The sequence below is a fragment of the Mercenaria mercenaria genome, chromosome 5 (assembly GCF_021730395.1).
Source record: "Mercenaria mercenaria strain notata chromosome 5, MADL_Memer_1, whole genome shotgun sequence".
Taxonomy (NCBI): Eukaryota; Metazoa; Mollusca; class Bivalvia; order Venerida; family Veneridae; genus Mercenaria; species Mercenaria mercenaria.
The window spans coordinates 86,777,195-86,796,580 of NC_069365.1; the positions used below are offsets into that span (position 1 = coordinate 86,777,195).

Genomic DNA, 19,386 nt, shown 5'->3' on the forward strand with positions numbered 1-19,386 from the left:
TTCACCAGTCTCAAATCATAAAAAGAATTAAATATCATTAAATTGACATTACATAATGTAGGTGGGGAACAGCACATCATTATCATTAACATATCATAAATTTATGATAGCTTTTAAATACTTTATACGGTATCAACAAAATAATTGTTGATATCATATCAGATAACGCCATTATATAAATAAATGACATAAATCAATTAATGTAAGACGAAAACGCTAAAATTTTTCAGTCAAATAAAATTTACGAGCACCTGTTATAACCGGAAGGAAGTTCCTCCCTGGTAACTATCCAATATGGTGGACAAAGAGGACGCTATCAGACATAATATATAAAAAAGTACATTGTTATTCGGTTTAAACTCTAAAGAAGTACAAAATAAAAGGTTCACACTACGAACGATAAAATGTCAGCATCTAAGAAGACTATGGCAACCGTAAAAGAGGCAAGGGAGCTTTACGAGCTGAAAGAACGTGCTGCAAAATTTTACGCGGAAAATGGCGTTCCACAAAAAATGGAAGAAATTCTTAATTCGATGTTCTATGACAATCCTGCAGATGTATACGGGCACTTGGTATGTAAAGTCGTGAGATAATTAAACTGTCACTGAGTGGCTGCTTTTTAATTTCTGACTTTTGCAGCCACAGTTTGACCGTCACAAAAATAAAATAAATTGTATATATCGGATTAGTTCGACTATACCTTATTGAAGATCGTACTATGACCATGTAGACAAGATTACTGTCGCTGAGTGGTTGCTTTTTAATTTCTGACTTTTGCAGCCACTGCTACAGTTTGACCATCACAACATAAAACAAACAACATATACGTCGGATTAGTTCGACTATTTGACCATGCAGTCAGGTCCTTCGATCCTCTAGTTCTAATTGGTACTCCCGAACAATTTATATTCTGATTGTCACATCCATTAAGTTATGGCGTAACCCCATTTTTTTACCTAACCAGGTCGAACAAGTTCGTGAGAATCTGATTATGTTTCTTCCTTGTAATTCTGAGTCTTCTCATGCATTGACCGGAGCCTTTAGAAAATTTATTTTTGCCTACCTATCAGGGAAATTAAACATTTGTCCGCACACACGCCAGGGATAGATATTCCTGTCTTTCCCTAGGGAAAAAACTTGTCTAAAATAGCGTGCACTTAGCTAGTGACGTCACATAGTATTTGCACTATTGTGATGTCATAAAAATGATAAACTGTATAAATAATGACAGGAAATACCCAAATCTATTTGTCTCCACGATCTATTAAACGTGATCTAGGCAAGAAAAATGATCTAACATATCTGCCTTTTGTAAGACAGCAGTTTTCCCAACCCTCGGGACAGCTTTGATTAAAAAACCTCGCTAATGCTTGGTTTTGCATTCCACACAGTCCCTCTGGTAGGGAAAACCCTGTCTTACACAGGCAGGCATGTAAGATCCTTATAGATACATTTGTAGCTATTTCCTGTTTCTAAATTTTATGCATATTGTGGCAAACCATATGAATAATGATAATTAATAGTGATCATTTGAAATCACCATGCTATACACGTATAATTAGCATGTTTTTTATGCCCCCAGCGAGGCATATAGTGATTTTCCTGTCCCTCTGTTTGTTCGGTTTGTCAGTCCGTCCATTCGTACAAGGTTAACCAAATGGGACTGTTTTGTCTGGCATTAATACCCCTTAATTACCAGAATGACTTGATACTAATGCAGATGTAACCTGTGACCATGCCTCATTTCAGACATCACCTTACCTCAGTTTGACCTTGACCTCATTTTGGACTTACGTTGCTTTATATGAGCCATCTCTTGGTTAACCAAATGGGACCGTTTAGTCTAGCATCAATACCCTGTACAAGAATGAATTGATACTAATTTAATACAGATCTAAACTGTGACCATTCCTCATCTTCAAACATCACCTGACCTCAGTTTGACCTTGTTTTGGACTTGGGTGCAAAATCTACCTACATTTAGGATGCCACTGGGGGCAACAAGCGTTTATTGAACGCAGCTCCTTGTTTTAAATCACATTACAAAAAAATGGTAGCCTGGTTAGGGTTGTATCTGGTGAAATCGGTAGCCATAGCTGAAATTCAGTAGCCACGGGCTATCAAACGTAACCGCTAATTTTGAACAGTTATTCACATTAAAATAGAGATATACACAACAGAAAATTTTGGCACAAAATTTGCTTATCTAAAATCACTGGGGTATTATATATATCACCTTATTGGATACATTAACCACTTATTATAAAACTTTTTTGTGTGCAAACACAGTTATATATGGCCTAAAGCAAACAAGGTTATATTTTAGTTAAGCAAAAAATAAAGTTAGTTTGAAAGAACAATCTTTGCACAAGTATAGATTAACAGTTGACTTTTGTGATAAGAATTTCTAAAACCATCTATGTTTCAAATTTCAGGCAAATCGGTTGATCGGTTAAAAAGTTGCCTAATTTCTCACAAAAAAAAAGCTATTTTCGTGTGACTTAATTTTTTTGTTTTAATATTCATACTTAGAATTTTTATAGTAACATTTTTATTTGCAATTTTAGGCAAATTACTTCCAAGGATTTTCAAGGACACCCACAATCACAAAGGTTTGTAACAATTTCGTTTTAAAATAGACATACATGTCACTTTCATCATTTACTTAACAAATAATCAAGGCCTTCAAGTGATTATTGTCTAATTTATAATGGTTCAGAGTTCAGATGCTGAGGGATTGAACCACGAGGGCATTAGCCCGAGTGGTTAAATACTGAAGCATCTGAACGATGAACTGTGGTAACGATAAATCACAAGAAGGGCTTGATTGTTTTCATTCTGACATGCCCATTGATATATTATAATAAATATTAAATTATGCTGGACTTCATTACCCGAGGAGTAATGTATCGGACGTCATGCGGCATTTGACGTCATAGTTGATGTCATAATGCTCTCTTACCGGTCCGCGCATCAACTGTTGTTTATCCCATAATATACAGAGCTTGATTTCCTTCTTTGTTTAACTGGAAATCAAATCGAGTCATTTAAGAATTGATCTTTACATAATTGAGAACAATTTATTTATTCTGATTTATTGCATTTTTATTGTATGTACATTATATAACATAACAGTTACTGTAAACGTAAGTTATTTTGTGTTTAATAGAATAATTGTAACTTTAATAGCAGAAATCATTAAATCTGTGAAACAACAGACAGGGAATGCTATTAAGTTCAAATTAATTGAGTTATTTTAAGCATATTAGTTTCATTTGTTACATGTTTTCCATTGATTATTGAAACAGTGAAATTGAAATACATTGGTCTTGTAATGTTACAGTGGAAGCATGAGCAAATTTTGTAAAATGTGTTTAAAGCTGATATAAGAGACATTGATTAATTAAAGTTTTCATATATGATCAAGCCTTGAAGGTATCTTTTACTCATGAGCACCAGATTTTATATTTTCACTCTTGTAATAATGTTGCATCTGGTGTTGACATGGTGAAAGATATTTATGTCTCACCCCTCTGTGGGAGACATATTGTTTTTGCCCTGTCCATCCTTCCATCCGTCCGTACGTCACACTTCATTTCTGATCAATAACTGGAGAACCATTTGACCTAGAACCTTCAAACTTCATAGCGTGGTAGGGCTGCTGGAGTAGACGACCCCTATGTTTTTCGGGGTCACTCCATCAAAGATCAAGGTCACAGGGGCCTGAACATTGAAAACCATTTCCGATCAATAACTTGAGTACCACTTGACCCAGAATGTTGAAACTTCATAGGATGTTTGTACATGCAAAGTAGATGACTCATATTAATTTTGGGGTCACTCTGTTAAAGTTCAAGGTCACAGGGGCCTGAACATTGAAAACCATTTCCGATGAATAACTTGAGTACCACTTGACCCAGAATGTTGAAACTTCATAGGATGATTGTATATGCAAAGTAAATGACCCATATTAATTTTGGAGTCACTCTGTTAAAGATCAAGGTCACAGGGGCCTGAACATTGAAAACCGTTTCCGGTCAGTAACTTGAGAACCACTTGACCCAGAATGTTGAAACTCACAGACCCCTATTGACTTCTTGTCTGTACAACTTTGCATTGGGGGAGACATGCACTTTTTTACAAAAGCATCTTCTAGTTTTATATCTTAATACACAAAGGAATAACTTCCATATAATATACAAATGTTTTTCTCCAGGTTCGGGCCAGGACAGCGATTGATGGCAAAGGTCAGAACTCTATACAGACTGACATATTTTTTGAAAACAATAAATTAATATAGCAAAAGGTTTAAAAATGGAAAATAAAGCATATGGTTTTATTGAACTAAACAGGGACCTTTGGAACTATTTCCCTAGTTCATGGAAGGAATTCAACACTTTTGATTTAGCACTTATTTTGTTTTTAACACTAAATTTATAATTGGATCTTGTTCAATCTGCAGTTACTTCATGGGGTGCACCAAATGATACTGAACCAAATTTCAATAAATGCAATTTTCAGACACAATGTTAAAAGGTGATTGATCTAAACATGATCTGCAAAGGCAGACAATCAATTGTGTGCCAGGATAATAAGGGTATCATACAAACTGTCAAGGCCAGAATCATATTGTGTCCAGTAATGGGTTAGCAAACAGCAAGCCAACTTTAAGATTTTTTGTTCATTAATGTTTTCGTTATCTCAAAATACAGCATGGATACTAAGTTTTTAATACCCCTTCACTCAAATAGTTAAATTTAATGGGAAAGTTTTAATAGCAGTAGGTAAAAAGGAGTGTTTAACAGATGGTCTCTGGACCCAATCTAACCCCACCTTCTCTCCACACCCCACAACCCCCTAAAAAATGGAACGAAGGCCATTAATTACATATCCACAGACAACTGTATAATGAGTTGGGTTTGCTTTTGTCAGCATCAGGCATCATATAATTGATCTTGTATCAGATGAACTCTTGCTTTTTTATTCTAACAGCTAGTAAGTTCCTTGCTGAATTCAAGTACGTCCCCAGCTCTGTTAGAAGTGGCCAAACCTGAGGAACTTGAGGAGGAAGCTAAGGATAGAGAAAATAATGTGACTGCAGCAATTCAACTGATGAATACAGAAATTTGTACAAAACTACAGGGGCAGGACCCCTCAAAACAACAGGAACTTGATAATTTAGTCAGGTAAATAATTATCCTGCCCAATAGTTGATATCTTAACTGATTGTATGATCTAATTGATGACAAAAATTCACCCATTATTTCTTACATTTTGTAGTGAATATAGTGAAATACTGTTTGAACATTGATGGGTTGAGCACCAGGGCATACTCGAACTATTCATTTTGTATACTATAAGAATCTTTCACTGGTAGATGTAAATATCTGGCTCGAGAGTAACTGTTCAGGCAGTAATGAGGCTGAGCAAAGTTAACGCTAAACAGTTACCCGAGAGCCAGATATCTCCATCTGTACCTTCAGCTAGTGATAGATTCTTTTCTTTTGATGATGATTCTTCATTTAGTAGAAGAAATAAAGTAAAACAAATGCTTTTCTTTTAAGCGCTATTTTATTATAGTAGCGAAAAAATTACAGCTTGTGGATCATATTACACCCCAGGTGACTGACCGGGTCAGCACTAGTCGCTAGCCTAAGGGCAGAATCACTTGCCACCAGCAGGTTATAGGTTAGGATAAAAGATTACATTTCTATGATTTGCATGTTCTCTTTTTGATACTGAAATGTCTTTGACTTATACATTTTACCTTCTGTTATAATTAGTGAAATAATTGGCAAACTAAAAGCTGCTGAAGATGAAAAGCTAGCCTTGGAAGCTGAACAGAGAGAAAGCACAGAGGAAACGAATGAGTCAGATAAAAAGCCAAGCAGCGGACTTAGCAAGGGAGATAAACCAAAATCTGGAAAGTAAGTGCCTAATTTAATCCTTGATCTGCCTAATTTGCAGATGATTTTGTTTGATTTATTTGTGCTGACAACTTGATAATTGTTTGTTGTTACATTTCTACTAATGTTTGAATATTTTTAAAGAGCACATTCTCAGTTCTACAATTCAAAAGCTGTGTATATACTTGTTGATGATTTAGTTATTTTGGTAATCCAACATTTGATTCACAAATGTTTGTTATTTTCTAAAAACTTACATTTAGTAAATCATAAAATAACAGCTGGCATAGTAGCAAAAAACATGCTGATCAATTCAGATGTATGTTTGGCAGTTCTAGACATTTACTGGACAGGCTTATGCCTTCATATAAGGTTAAAAAAGTTGGCATGTCGAAGATTGGTTGTTGTACCCAGTTTTCTAAGTTTGTTTTGATAATGTCCACAGAGGTTCCGTTGGTATTTCTGCACAGTTATTACGTTCATAGATGTTATTGTGATAGAAAACTAAAAAAGAAAATAAAAGAAATAAATTCTTTTCTGTATATCTGTATATTAGGGTGTCTCCTATGGCAGAGAGTAGGGCAGCCAGCAAACTGGGTACAGGATTGCCCACAATAGGGTGTGTTAAGTTACTTACCCGTGTTATAAGCATTGAAGGATGTAGTGACTTTGTTATCTAGTAAAACTGTTGTGGCAACACTGGCGAATATATTGCTCAAAAGCACAAGGCACTGTACATTTCACTTGCAAATTCAGTGTGATACTGCATTGCAAAACCAGCACTTTTTCCTGCTTTTATGAAAATAAAAAACGATTCTTTGATGGAAAGGATTAAGGTAACTGAACTATGCAAAAGTCCACCTTAATTGTTTAATTGGCTGTGAAGGGAAATTATTTGCAGTGTATGCTTATTTTGAAAAAGAGTTTTCAAAAGTTATCATGGTACATTTGTATCTCTGAATATTTGAATTTTACACAAAGACTTTCTGTGCTGACATATCATACAGGAATAATTCATAAGCAAAAGTTCCGCTAACTTGAACAATGCTGGCGTTGCATTTTAAATTCTTTACAAATTCTGACGAGCATTTTTGGTAAGCCAATACCCCATGTGAAGTTTCAATAGATCTGTCAAGTAAACAACGTCACAGAACATTGGGCCAGTTATGTGTTCTCAGTCGTATGACATTAAAGTTTAATTAACTTTTCCAGCAATATTTTAATGTAGCATTGTTGATATTCCCATTTTGACATTTTGGATATGAAAGGAATTTTGGATCAGTGCATATTGCATATTGTAATGGTTCATCCCTGCCAACAATTCCTGAATAATGCACAGTTTAAAGCAACTTTAATCATTGCTGTTCTAAAGGATCTGTACAACTTCCTAATATTTGCTTTATCTATGTGCAATCGTCCTTTGTTAAAGTAGAAAGCAAAGAATTTATTTGAGAGTTTTGTATGTTTGATGGGATTTGATTTCATGATTTGTTTCAGCCATTCAATCCACATTAAATAATAGCCCTGATGAATGATAATGATTTCACAGGGTTTTATAGCTTTTGAAACATTATTGAATATTCATTGGCATGCACAATAATTAGCCTTTTCCATTCGGCAATAATATTTTATGTTTGCAACAGTAGATAGGATCTGTCTACATTCTCTCGCTTTAACTACGATACATTTTTTAGCATACTCAGCTACAGTTACAAAAAAGTATGGAATAAAATGCAGATATCAAGGATTGATATGTTTTAATACATGAATTTTGAACTTCCTACACATCAGAATATTTTGAATTTCAAATACCTTTCATATTAGTTTAATAACATAATTTCCATAAATCTTACTCCCTGGATGTTATGTTTTCTTGATGACTGAATTGACACTGTTTTTCAACAGTATTAATGAGCCGTGCCATGGGAAGACCAGCATAGTGGGTTTGCGACCAGCATGGATCCAGACCAGCCTGCGCATCCGCGCAGTCTGGTCAGGATCCATGCTGTTCGCTTTTAAACCCTAATGGAATTGGAGAAACTGTTAGCGCACAGCATGGATCCTGACCAGACTGCGCTAATGCGCAGGCTGGTCTGGATCCATGCTGGTCGCAAACCCACTATGTTGGTTTTCTCATGGCACGGCTCATTTCAGTTATTCAATGGCTGTCAGGTAACCAAACTCATGTTCTTGAACTCTGTCCCAGTTAACTGACATGTTCTCTGCAAGTAGGTCACAATTTCTCCACACTTACTCAAAGTTGGATGAGAAATTATTTTAGACACACTGTTTTCTGTCATATTGTCACAGAGAACATACTGTCATCGGAGAACATATAGGGTGCCCGGGATGTTGAACTCATGACCTCTCAAATCATGCTGTAGATTTGATCATTTTAACATCACAGTTATTTCAGGATTTGATAGACATATTTGTTATGACAAAAAATCTTGATTCGTAATCCGTAATACTTCTGGATATAAGGCAGCTAATTCATGAAAATTTTATATTTGCATGTCATCATGTTCTGGAATATTAGCTGAAATAGAACTATCGTAATTATTACCAAATTTACAATAGTTTTGTTTAATTATCAACCTATTCTGTTTACGGGTGCCATCTCTGCAAAGCAATGCTGTTTGCAAAATTGAAAATATTTGTTATGCAGAGGTTGCTTGTCAGAAGCGGGTAAATAACTATAAGGTTATTTAAGATAGCAGATTTAAGGTTGTGGACCGGTAATAACACTCGACAATTTCTGTCTTATTACATATTCTCGTTAGGTTATTTGGCACTTTCCGGATGTAAATACAGGTCAGCGCACTCATGGCTCTCTGTAGAGAACTCGCATATGGAGGTTATGTAATTTGCTGATTGTTATTACTAGCTCATTGCCTTAACTTTTAGCTTGCTAAATTTCTAAAATGGACTGGTCTATCATTCAATTTGGGTAGTTTATAGACTATTGAAATAATAACACAGAAATACAAAACTTTATAGCATTGTCCATTTTAGTGCTAAGAATAAGGACAAGCAAAAGTAAGATTTTTTTATTTGTTTCCTGTTTCTATTATTATTTTAACATTCTCTTTCCTTTAATATAAATTGCACAAAAGTTAAAGGTTGCACATTATATGTACTGGTAAGTTAGCTGTTCCATTTGCAATTTTCCTTAATAGCATGTATTAATTGAGGTAATTATTATCACCCCAACCAACTGTGAAATATTGGGCATTTAACAAGCATAATCCATGCTGTTCAAAAAAAGCAGTAAGTTACAGGTGAATGTTCAGCCATGTTAACCCTTACCCTGCTAAATTTCTATAATGAACTTGTCCATCTTTCCGTTTTGACAGTACCATTCACTTCTAAAAGGGGTGCTTACAAGAAAGATACTGACTGAATGGTGAACAGTGTAGATCTTGATCAGACTGCACAAATGTGCTGGATAATCATGATCTACACGGTGGTCGCAAAGGCAGAATCAATCAAGTCCTACATGATAAGGGTTAAAACTTCTTCTTTTTTTCGCATTATTGGTGGATAGAGATAGCAATGTGTTGTTGTTCTGTCTGTACTTTACACTTTTTATAAATTCTATTTATATAATACTTGGTATAAGTAAATGTGCTAGCTAGGTCTAAGATCATTTTTTGCCTGTAGTAGAAATGCAGATGCCATAAACTTTGTTCTTTTTTTTTTTTTTTAAATCAGCAGTTTCCTGTTTGAAATACTTTAATCTTTCTCCAACCTTTTAACCTCTTGTTTGCTGTTTCATAAAATGAACACAGATTTTTTTTTCTAAAAATGATGCTTTCTAAATTTTTCAAAAAATGTAAAATGGAAAGTTCACACCATTTCATAATTTTTGTTTAAAACAGAAGTAAGACCAAGTTCTTTTCTTTTTATGCCCAACCCCCACCCCCTTTGTAGAAAAGAGGTAGGAGTGTATTGTTTTGTTCTGACTTGTCTTTTACATCTTCAAACCATCCATCTGTCGGTAGGCACTTTGGTTTCTGATCAATAAGAAGAGAATGCTTTGGCCTAAAGTAGTCAAACATCATAGGATAATTGCATGTAGTAAGTAGATGAACCCTATTGTTTTAGGGGGTCAGGGGCAAAATTTAATTGACTTTGAGACAGAATACAGTTTCTGATCAATAGAGAATGCTAATGTTCTCACGGTGGTCAAACTTTTGATTGTCTGTGGTCAGTACATTACCTCTGTTGTCTCGAGTCTTTAACAATTTCTGATTTTTTGGGTCAAAGGCCAAGGTCACTGTGACCTTGAGACCTACAATGTTTTCTGATCAATAAGTGTAGAATAATTGGCCATCATTAAATTTTGTCAAACTTCATGCAAATAATGCCCTTTGGTCAGCTGATGACCCCTTTTGTATGAGGGTCCTTGTATTAAAGGTCAAGGTCAAGTGAGGTCAGTGACATTTTGACTGAAAAAGGTTTCCAGTCAATAACTGTACAATACTTGGGCCTACAGTTGTCAAATTATAGAATGATTGCCTGTCCTCAGAAGATGACCCCTATTGAACTTCTTGGGTAATAAGGTCTTAATGTCAAGGTCACTGCATTCTTGACACTGAAATTTTCACACTTGGTTTCCTCCAGCAGACTGTCAAGGTGAGGGAAAGACTATAATTATATGTTTTACAACAACCCTTGTCCTTATAATTATATGCTAAAAATGCAAAGCATTAAAACCTTCTGCAAAAGTTCCACTTAATATGAAGTACCAAAACCAGTTAGTATTATTGTGTACTGCTGAACTGATTGATACAGATAAAAGATTTTAGTTTCAGTTTTATGATGCCTTACCTTACAAACCTACAGAACTACTGTCTTTGCAGCCAGGGAAGATCTTGATCAGCCTACACATCCATGCAGTCTGATCAAGATCTGCACTGTTTGCCATTCAGTGAGTATCTTTTTGGTAAGCACCCCTTTTAACAGTTAATGGTACTGCCCAAGTTGAAAGATGGACAAGTTCATTGTAGAAATTCAGATGGGTAAGGGTTAACCTTTACTCTGCTGAATTTCTATAATGGACTGATCCATCATTCTGTTTGGGCTGAATACCATTTATTATTTGAAGGGGTGTTCACTGAAAATCTTCTGACTGAATAGCAAACAGTGCTGACCATCCGTGCAGGCTGATCTTGGTCTGCACTGCTCGCAGAGGATGCAGAATCACTTGGGGCCATAATTCATTTACAATAGGCCACATAATGGGCATATATAAAAAGGTGTTTTAACAGCAGGTGAGAGCGAGAATCTCTAGTTAACACACATTTCCTCTCCTGTTAAAAGACCCCTGAAAAGTGACAAGAACAGCAGTTTTATGCTAGAATGTTTAAAGAAATTTTAAAAAATGGAAATTTCATTTGTTTTGTTAGGATTTGATTTTGTGGATTAATTCACCCAGTAAATCCACAAAAATAATGATATGATTTCACAATAAAACATGTTTTTTTTCAATGGCATTAACCCTTACCCTGCTAATTTTTCAAACTGGACAGTACCTTTAACTGTTAAAAGGGGTGCATACCAAAAAAAGATACTCACTGAATGGCAGACAGTGAAGATCATGATCAGACCGCATGGATGTGTAGGCTGATCATGACCTGCACTGGTCGCAAAGGCAGAATCAATTGTGTCCGGCTTGATATGGGTTAAGTATATCTTTTGCATGTTTCACCTTGAAACATTCTTTTCCTCCTGCTTAAATTGTTACGGTACTGCTAAATAGTAAATACCTTTTTCCGTTAGCTTTATATATGAATATATATTGTATCTTTAAGTTTTGTTATTATTTTTACTTTGTATAAAAACAATTGTAACAATGAAAAGAATCTGTTTTTATTACATTTTAAATTTGCTGTTACTTGTTTAATGTTATACTGATGTAAAAAAAGTAATGTAAAGGTTATAGCATGCTTCTCATACAAGGCATGCCTTTGGCATAATAAATGAGCCGTGCCATGAGAAAACCAACATAGTGCGTTTGCAATCAGCATGGATCCAGACCAGCCTGCGCAGCCTGATCAGGATCCATACTGTTTGCTAATGTATTCTCTAATTGCAATAGGCTTTGAAAGTGAACAGCATGGATCCTGACAAGACTGCGCGGATGCGTCTTGCTCGGATGCGCAGGCTGGTCTGGATCCATGCTGGTCGCAAACGCACTATGTTGGTTTTCTCATGGCGCTGCTCAAATGTGTTACATTTTATTAAATATTTATCAGATTTCATATTATTCAGATTGATTTTATAGATATTTTAATTTAGTTGTCAACAACTCTTTGTGAATTCACTCATCCTGCAACATAGATGCAGACTAATGTGGAACATTTTATGGCTCATTGATAATTGAAATAAGTTATACAAAATAATAAGAACTAGCAGGTAAAATGCTGATTGTTAGAAGTCACAAGGGAATGTGGAAAATGCTTAAGTCAATAATTTCAAATGATCCAGACATAGAAAAAGTAAGGAAAATTGCCAGGCTTGAGTGAGCATGGTTTCTCACAGCAGTTGATGCCGTAGTCAGCAGTGCTTTTCTGTATGAAAAATGTTGTGAGCAGAATAATTTTGTTAGACTGCAGGCATTAAAACCATAGGTCACATTTTTTATAGAGGCCAAAACTAGTCTTAATTTCATAAATTTACTGAGAAACAATGGTTAGATTATTAGTCTGCAGTATCTGGGAAAATTAAGGTATAGACTTGCAACATTCATTTTAGCCAGTAGCCTGCTTAATTTCTATAATGGACTGGTCCACCTTTCAATTTTGGCAATACCATTTATCATTTGAAGGGCTTTTCACTGAAACTTTACTAACTGAATAGCTAACAGTGCAGACCATGATCAGCCTGCATGGATGTGACTATAGGCTGATCTTGGTCTGCACTGGTTGCAAAGGCACTTGCCATCAGCATGCTAAAGGTTAAAATAGAAATTAAAACGTCATTATATTATAGTTTTGAAGCTAGTCTATAGTCAAGGGAACATGTTCTTAACTTTTTCAAGAAAGATAGACTTTTAGACAAAATCTATTGTTTTTGAAATGGAGCTTTTATATTCTTATTTCTGAAGGTGGATGGATATAGTTTTGGCATTGCCTGTCTTTCTATTTGTCTGTCTTTCTGTCTAGAGCCATATCTTAAATGTGTTTTTGAGTATTTCGGTAACAAATATTATAAATGAAAACTGCAATGGGAAATCCTATTTTTAGTCAGATTGTCTTAGAAAGACAAGATATATTGTTGTTTTTGTTTTTGTTTTTTTTGTGTTTTTTTTTGGTAATAGAACATGAAAGAAAAGATTTGAAGAATTGTCATGGACATACACCTTTTGATGTCTTTGAACTGTAATCAAAGTTGGTCATGTCCATGTGTTTAATACATATTCTCTCATACTATTTTAGCATTCTCAGAACTTTAAGTTAGAACATACCATTACATTGCTTTCAGCAATAGGTGAAATAAAACAAAATCAAGTAAAGAGAATGGGTAAAAGAACAAAACTTGATGATCACTATTATTGATCTAAAACCTTAAGTGTTTATGCACTGTAAACAGGTTTTCATTAACTTGACATTAAATTAAATGAGAATTTGATTAACATACTTCTCCTAGTATAATGAAGTGTATAAATTGCATAACACTTAAACATTTTGTCTAAATAGGGGTAAAGGTGGAAAGGGAGGTGCTCCTGTTGTGGTTGTGCCTGATGAACCCAGTGAGAAGATGATTTGTGGAAGCTGCTGTTTAAGTGCTACCAGTCAGGCGGTCTGCATTGCAGGGGCACAAACCTCAGATGTATCATTGTTTGAACACATTGGTGCCCTACGATTTGGTCAGGTAAAGTGATGATTAAATTAGCAATTATACCTACACAAGCGGCTATGACTGATTTGAGCAGTGTCAGCATTTACTTCAAAGTCAAGGAAAATGATATATTTAGGCAGTCAATAAGTAAATAAACTCCTGCACCAAGTAAACAAAAAACAGTACAAATTATACCCATCAAAAATCTTGGTTTATCATTTACCAGTGTTACAATCAGTTTTTTTCCCCACATCATTTGACAGGAATGTTGGTTTTGAGTTAGGGGATCTTCTTTAACAAGCAAGTGTTTTCCTGTATTTTTCACAGATATAGTCTAATTTAGATTAAAATTTAACTTTCATTGACTTGTAGCTGTAATCCATGTTGAAGCACATAGTATGGTACCTATACAACAGCATACCATCAATAGCAAACAACTTTCATTAGAAAGAATCTCTTTGGGCTAATTGTGAAAGGTTTGCTTATTCTTGTCTTGCTTATTGAAAACAAAAAGAAACATTGGTACTTGAATGATTCATACTTTAACATTGTTTTCAATAGCAGTTTCAACTGAAATAACAGAACTGTATGCCAAAGAAATTAATAATAAATGATTCCACTGTATTGAAAATTCGTTACATGTTTTTCAATGAATTCATGAAATTACATCTGGTAATTTCCCTGTGTGAAAAATATCAAATTTCAAAATATGGTTACATCTATGAAAACCATGAACTAAAAAGAAATTTTATTTTCTAAGATTTTTCTTTTTTAGCTCACCTGTCACGTAGCTTTTGTGATTGCCCTTCGTCTGTTGTCCGTCCATCCGTCAACAATTTCTTGTGAACACGATAGAGACCACATTTTAAAATCAATTTCAATCAAACTTGCACACAACTTGTATTGGCATAATGTCTTGGTTCCTTTCAAAAACTTGCCAGATCCCTTCATGGGTTTCAGAGTTATGGCCCCTTATAGGGCCCAAATTTGCTATTTTTGGCTTGTGAACACGATAGAGACAATATTTTGCAATCAACTTTAATCAAACTTGCACACAACTTGTATTGGCATAATATCTCAGTTCCCCTCGAAAGCTGGCCAGATCCCATCATGGGTTCTAGAGTTATGGCCCCTTAAGGGCCAAAATTTGCTATCTTGGCTTTTGCAGCCATACAGAGACTTAATTTATGGTTTGTTTTGATACAAACTTGCAAAATATCTTCAACAACAACAAATCTTGGATTCAGTAATGCATCTGTGAGATCCAGTCATAGGTTCCGGAGTTACAGTTCCTGATTGACCCCTGAAAGAGTCAAATTTTGTTAATTTTTACCTTGTGAACATGATAGAAGTGGCATTTTATATTTGATTTTAACCACACGGATACATAACTTGAGTCACAATAAGATCTTGGTTCCTTTCGAAAACAGGCTAGATTCCTTCATGGGTTCTAGAGTTACTGCCCAAAATTTTCTATTTTGGCCCTTTCAGCCATATAAAGGTTTCATTTATGCTTTGATTTGATACAAAATTTGCACAAAATGATTATCTTGATGATCTCTAGGCTTGGATTGAACTAGGTCATGTTGGGTCAAAAACTAGGTCATCAGGTCCAATCAAAGGAAAAGCTTATTAACAACCTAGAGGCCACATTAATGACCCTATCTTCTTGAAACTTTGTCAAATGATTATCTTGATGATTCCTACTGGGTTATACAGGGTCAAAAACTAAGTCACACTCTTGTTCATTTGATGTGCATGAAACTTGGTCAGAATGTTTGTCTGCATGAAATATTGGATAATTTTATCTTGGTCATGTTGGGTCAAAAACTAGGTCACCAGGTTAAATCTAAGAATAAACTTGTTTACACCCTAGGGAGCACATTTTTTATTTTATCTTCATAAAACTTGGTCAGAATTTTTGTTATCATGAAGTCTTGGATGATTTGAAATCTGGGTAACGTGGGTTCAAAAACTAGGTCACTAGGTCAAATCAAAGGAAAAGCTTGTATACACTAGAGGCCACCTTTTTGCTCCAATCTTCCCGAAACTTTGTCAGAATGTTTGTTTTAATGAAATTTTGGACAGGTTCAAAGCTGGGACATGTTGGTCAAAAACTGGGTCACTAGGTCAAATCAAAGAAAATGCTTGTTTACACTTAAGAGGCCATGTTTTTTGGTCCAATCTTAATGAAAATTGGTCAGAATGTTTGTCTCCATGAAATTACTAGGTAAAACATGTTTACACTGTTATGGTGTGTTACTCAGGTGATCGACCTAGGGCCATCTTTGCCCTCTTGTTAAGTTACTAGGGGAACACCAGATTTTACATTTTTCACTTCTGGCTACTCCACTCAGGAAATTATTGTATCTATGCTCTCTTGTGAAAGACACTTAGATTGTTCATTAAAACTAACATTTAACATAATTATATATTCCTCTTAGTACTTTTGTAGCTGGAAATTTTATGTTATTAGTTTATGTTAGTTTAGATCAATTTTGAGTGTACATGGCTAAAGCTCATATAGTCTTGCAATACTCCAGTAGATAGAAGATTCTGAAGTCCAAGAGAGGCCTCTCTGGCCATTCCTTTAATTCAGAATCTATCCGGCTGTACCACTCACCCTCTCCATGTTAGCTGGATGGTTTCTTTACATAAATTTATCAGGATCCCTCCAAGTGAGGCCAGTGCAGATTCTGATAAGTAAGGAGTGATTTTATACCAGTGACTTTAAACATTTGGCCATGGATTCTCCAATTTCTGTGTGGCTGTATGACTGTTATATAGTTATATGTTCTAATATTTTTTAAACAACCACTATGTAAATTTTGCAATTACAGTCACCAAAACAGTTCAGAATGCCCCTTCCAATGGTAACAATATTCCAGAGTGGCCGTTCAGCTCCAGGAAAATCTTCCTGTATTAAAGAATACATGTTGGTACCTAGACCTGGAAAGCCTTTGAATGAGGTAAGATAACAAATAGTTAAATAACTCCTTGTGATAATTATCTGGTCTTTTCATAATTTTTTCTATATCATTAATGGTCTTTGCACATTAAAGTTTTTACTATGGAATTGCTTTTTGTCTATTTTCCAAAAAGCCATTTAGTTAGTGTACAGCAAAACATCAAGCATTTAACCTTAAGCCTGCTGTTGGCAAGCGATTTTGTCTTTGCGACCAGTGTAGATCTAAGATCAGCATGCACATCAGTTCTGTGCAGGCTGATCATGGTCTGCTCTGTTCATTATTCAGTCAGTAAATTTTCAGCGAGCACCCCTTCAAATAATAAATGGTACTGCCTAAATTGAATGATGGACCAGGCCATTTTAGAAATTTAGCATGGTAAAGGGTAAAGTTGCAAAGGGATGAGCAATATGCTCCAGTTATCCCAGCTTTCAAAGTGATGCAAACGTAGACAGTATAAGAGAAAAGAATGGTCACCACATGAATTGCTTGAGGTAGCCTTACTGCTTTATCCACTGGCTCTTGAGGAAGTGTATAATATATATAAGCCTCATACTGTTTTATCAGGGGTGGATTATCCTAAATGTTGTTTTGTTTTGTTTTGTATATTTTTGAAAAAGTGTATTTTGTCAAATCCGTGTAATCCATGTAAAAATGGAATTAGGCATAACTCAGCTGTTGACATGGTTTTTCAGGAAAAAATCCTTGTATAGAACAAGTCTCTTCATTTGCAAACTGTAGAAAAATGTATTATATTTATAAACTACTAATTTAACTATTATGATGTAGACTAATGGCTACAAAGTTGCCCTTTTAATTTAAGAAAGATTAAATATAAATTTTGTATTTGAATGCACACTGGGACACATATACACTGTAAGATCTTCTTGATAGCATCCCCATCTGACCTATGTTTGTTGTATCCTCCAACTCAGCCTTAAGTCCTGGATCTACTGTTGAATGTAGCATTTGTTTCTGTGTTTCAGACCATTCCACAGATTGTTGCTGTTTACAATGACATTGTCAAATCTATTGTCAACAAAAATGGGGTAAGTCTGTTTTATGTAATATATGTATAAAATAATAGAAACATAGTGTAGCTGTTATTACTTGTTTGACAGCAAATTGACAGTGGCGTTGCCAGCGCTTTATTTACATGCAAAATCCACATAAAACAAAGGGGCAACTGTGCAAATTCAACAGAAGAGGTCTGTTGGAAAACAAATTTCATGTGCAAGGTTTCAGCAGGTTGTAATCAGATATTTCTAAACAGCTAAATAATATTTTTAACCCTTAGCCTACTGGCAGCAAGTGATTTTGCCTTTGCGGCCAGTGCAGACCAAGATCAGCCTGCATATCCGTGCAGGTTGATCATGGTCTGCACTGTTCGCTTTTCAGCTAGTAAATTTTCAGTAACACCCCTTTAGATAATAAGTGATGCTGCCCAACTTGAATGATGGACCAGTCCATTTTAGAAATTTAGCAGGGTAAGGGTTAACTAAATTTTTATTATGCACAAGGGTAGTTCGCATTATAGTAGCATGACACAATGGTAAATTCATCAAGACGTGAGTAAAGGGAGATAAGCTTAGGTAATTATTTTCTCAGTGTAGGTAAATTTATTTTCCCTTTAACTTAAATGCAATAGGTTCAGTTAAAACATGAAAGTTTCCTGGAGATTTAGGTATTCTTATATACTTTGTAAGTTTGTATGTTTTTTGTAAACTTTTATGGACTTGGTGATAGCGCTCAGCAAAATGTTGTATGTCTAACATGATGCCATTTGTAATATTTGTGCTTGTAAGCAATGAGGTGTTGCTTGAATTTTCAAAACATTTATAAAACCATTGCTTGGTAGCAATTACAATATGTTAAACAGACGTTTTACCTTTATTTAAGGCAAACTTTCATGATACCATATTTTAGAAAATAACATTCAATCTTTTTTTGGTGTAAACTATCTTTTCTTACTTTTGGAATTTCATTTGATTTTTATTTTCTTATATTAATGAAAATAGAAGAAAAATTTGGTGACTTAAGCCAGATTGTTCAGGATGTTTTTATTTCATTATTATGATTATTGTATACTGTTTACACATGTCACAGTTGAAAACTTTCTGATTATTTACAACAGTACAACTTGTATTTAGAGACCTCCTAAAGGAAGGGCTAAAAGTGTCATTTTAACACAAAATTGACTGGTTACGATTGCTTACGCATAGCCTACACGTTTAAAGCCAATCTCTTACAACTGCATCAGAGAGTCTACTCACAGACTCAGTGGTTAGAGCATTGGACTTAAGCACCCAAGGGATCTGTATCGAATCATGCCATAGACAGTTTGGGATTTTTCGTCATAAAGTGCTATGCTCTTTGATTTGTTATGGCTAAAAGTCATAAGACATTAGATTTGAAAGAAAGGTTTAAAAAGTAAATGTGTGAGATACATTTATGTGCAGGAATGTATATATATCATTCTGTTTAAATCCAACATTTTTAGGTACCTTCAAATAAAAAGCCTGAGAGGGTAAGATAATAGCACAGGGATATGGATATACATTTGCTAGATTTATATTACACTTGTATGTACATGTATTTTCATAAAAAAGTTATAGATGTTTTATTTTGATCCACTTCAAAGAGAGGAAGAAAATTGTTTTGCTCATGTG

At 34.9% G+C, this 19,386-nt stretch overlaps 2 protein-coding genes across 2 annotated transcripts in view; both read left to right on the forward strand.

The window, feature by feature from the left end:
* Nucleotides 1-271: 271 nt before the first annotated feature.
* Nucleotides 272-4,291, forward strand: LOC128557401 (enolase 4-like; the record flags this gene model as incomplete). The annotated part of the gene is made up of 3 exons (XM_053544749.1): nucleotides 272-572; nucleotides 2,568-2,612; nucleotides 4,217-4,291. Coding segments are annotated over exons 1-3 (288 nt in total), but the record flags the coding sequence as incomplete, so codon positions are not given.
* Nucleotides 4,292-4,551: 260 nt separating this feature from the next.
* LOC123557846 (enolase 4-like) overlaps nucleotides 4,552-19,386 on the forward strand; it is a 34,315-nt gene continuing 19,480 nt past the window's right edge. Inside the window, exons 1-8 of the mRNA XM_053544751.1 lie at nucleotides 4,552-4,638; nucleotides 4,993-5,186; nucleotides 5,784-5,927; nucleotides 6,463-6,525; nucleotides 13,610-13,784; nucleotides 16,592-16,720; nucleotides 17,704-17,766; nucleotides 19,218-19,244. Of these exons, the coding sequence (XP_053400726.1) occupies nucleotides 4,552-4,638; nucleotides 4,993-5,186; nucleotides 5,784-5,927; nucleotides 6,463-6,525; nucleotides 13,610-13,784; nucleotides 16,592-16,720; nucleotides 17,704-17,766; nucleotides 19,218-19,244 (882 nt within the window). The remainder of the gene's footprint in view (nucleotides 4,639-4,992; nucleotides 5,187-5,783; nucleotides 5,928-6,462; nucleotides 6,526-13,609; nucleotides 13,785-16,591; nucleotides 16,721-17,703; nucleotides 17,767-19,217; nucleotides 19,245-19,386) is intronic.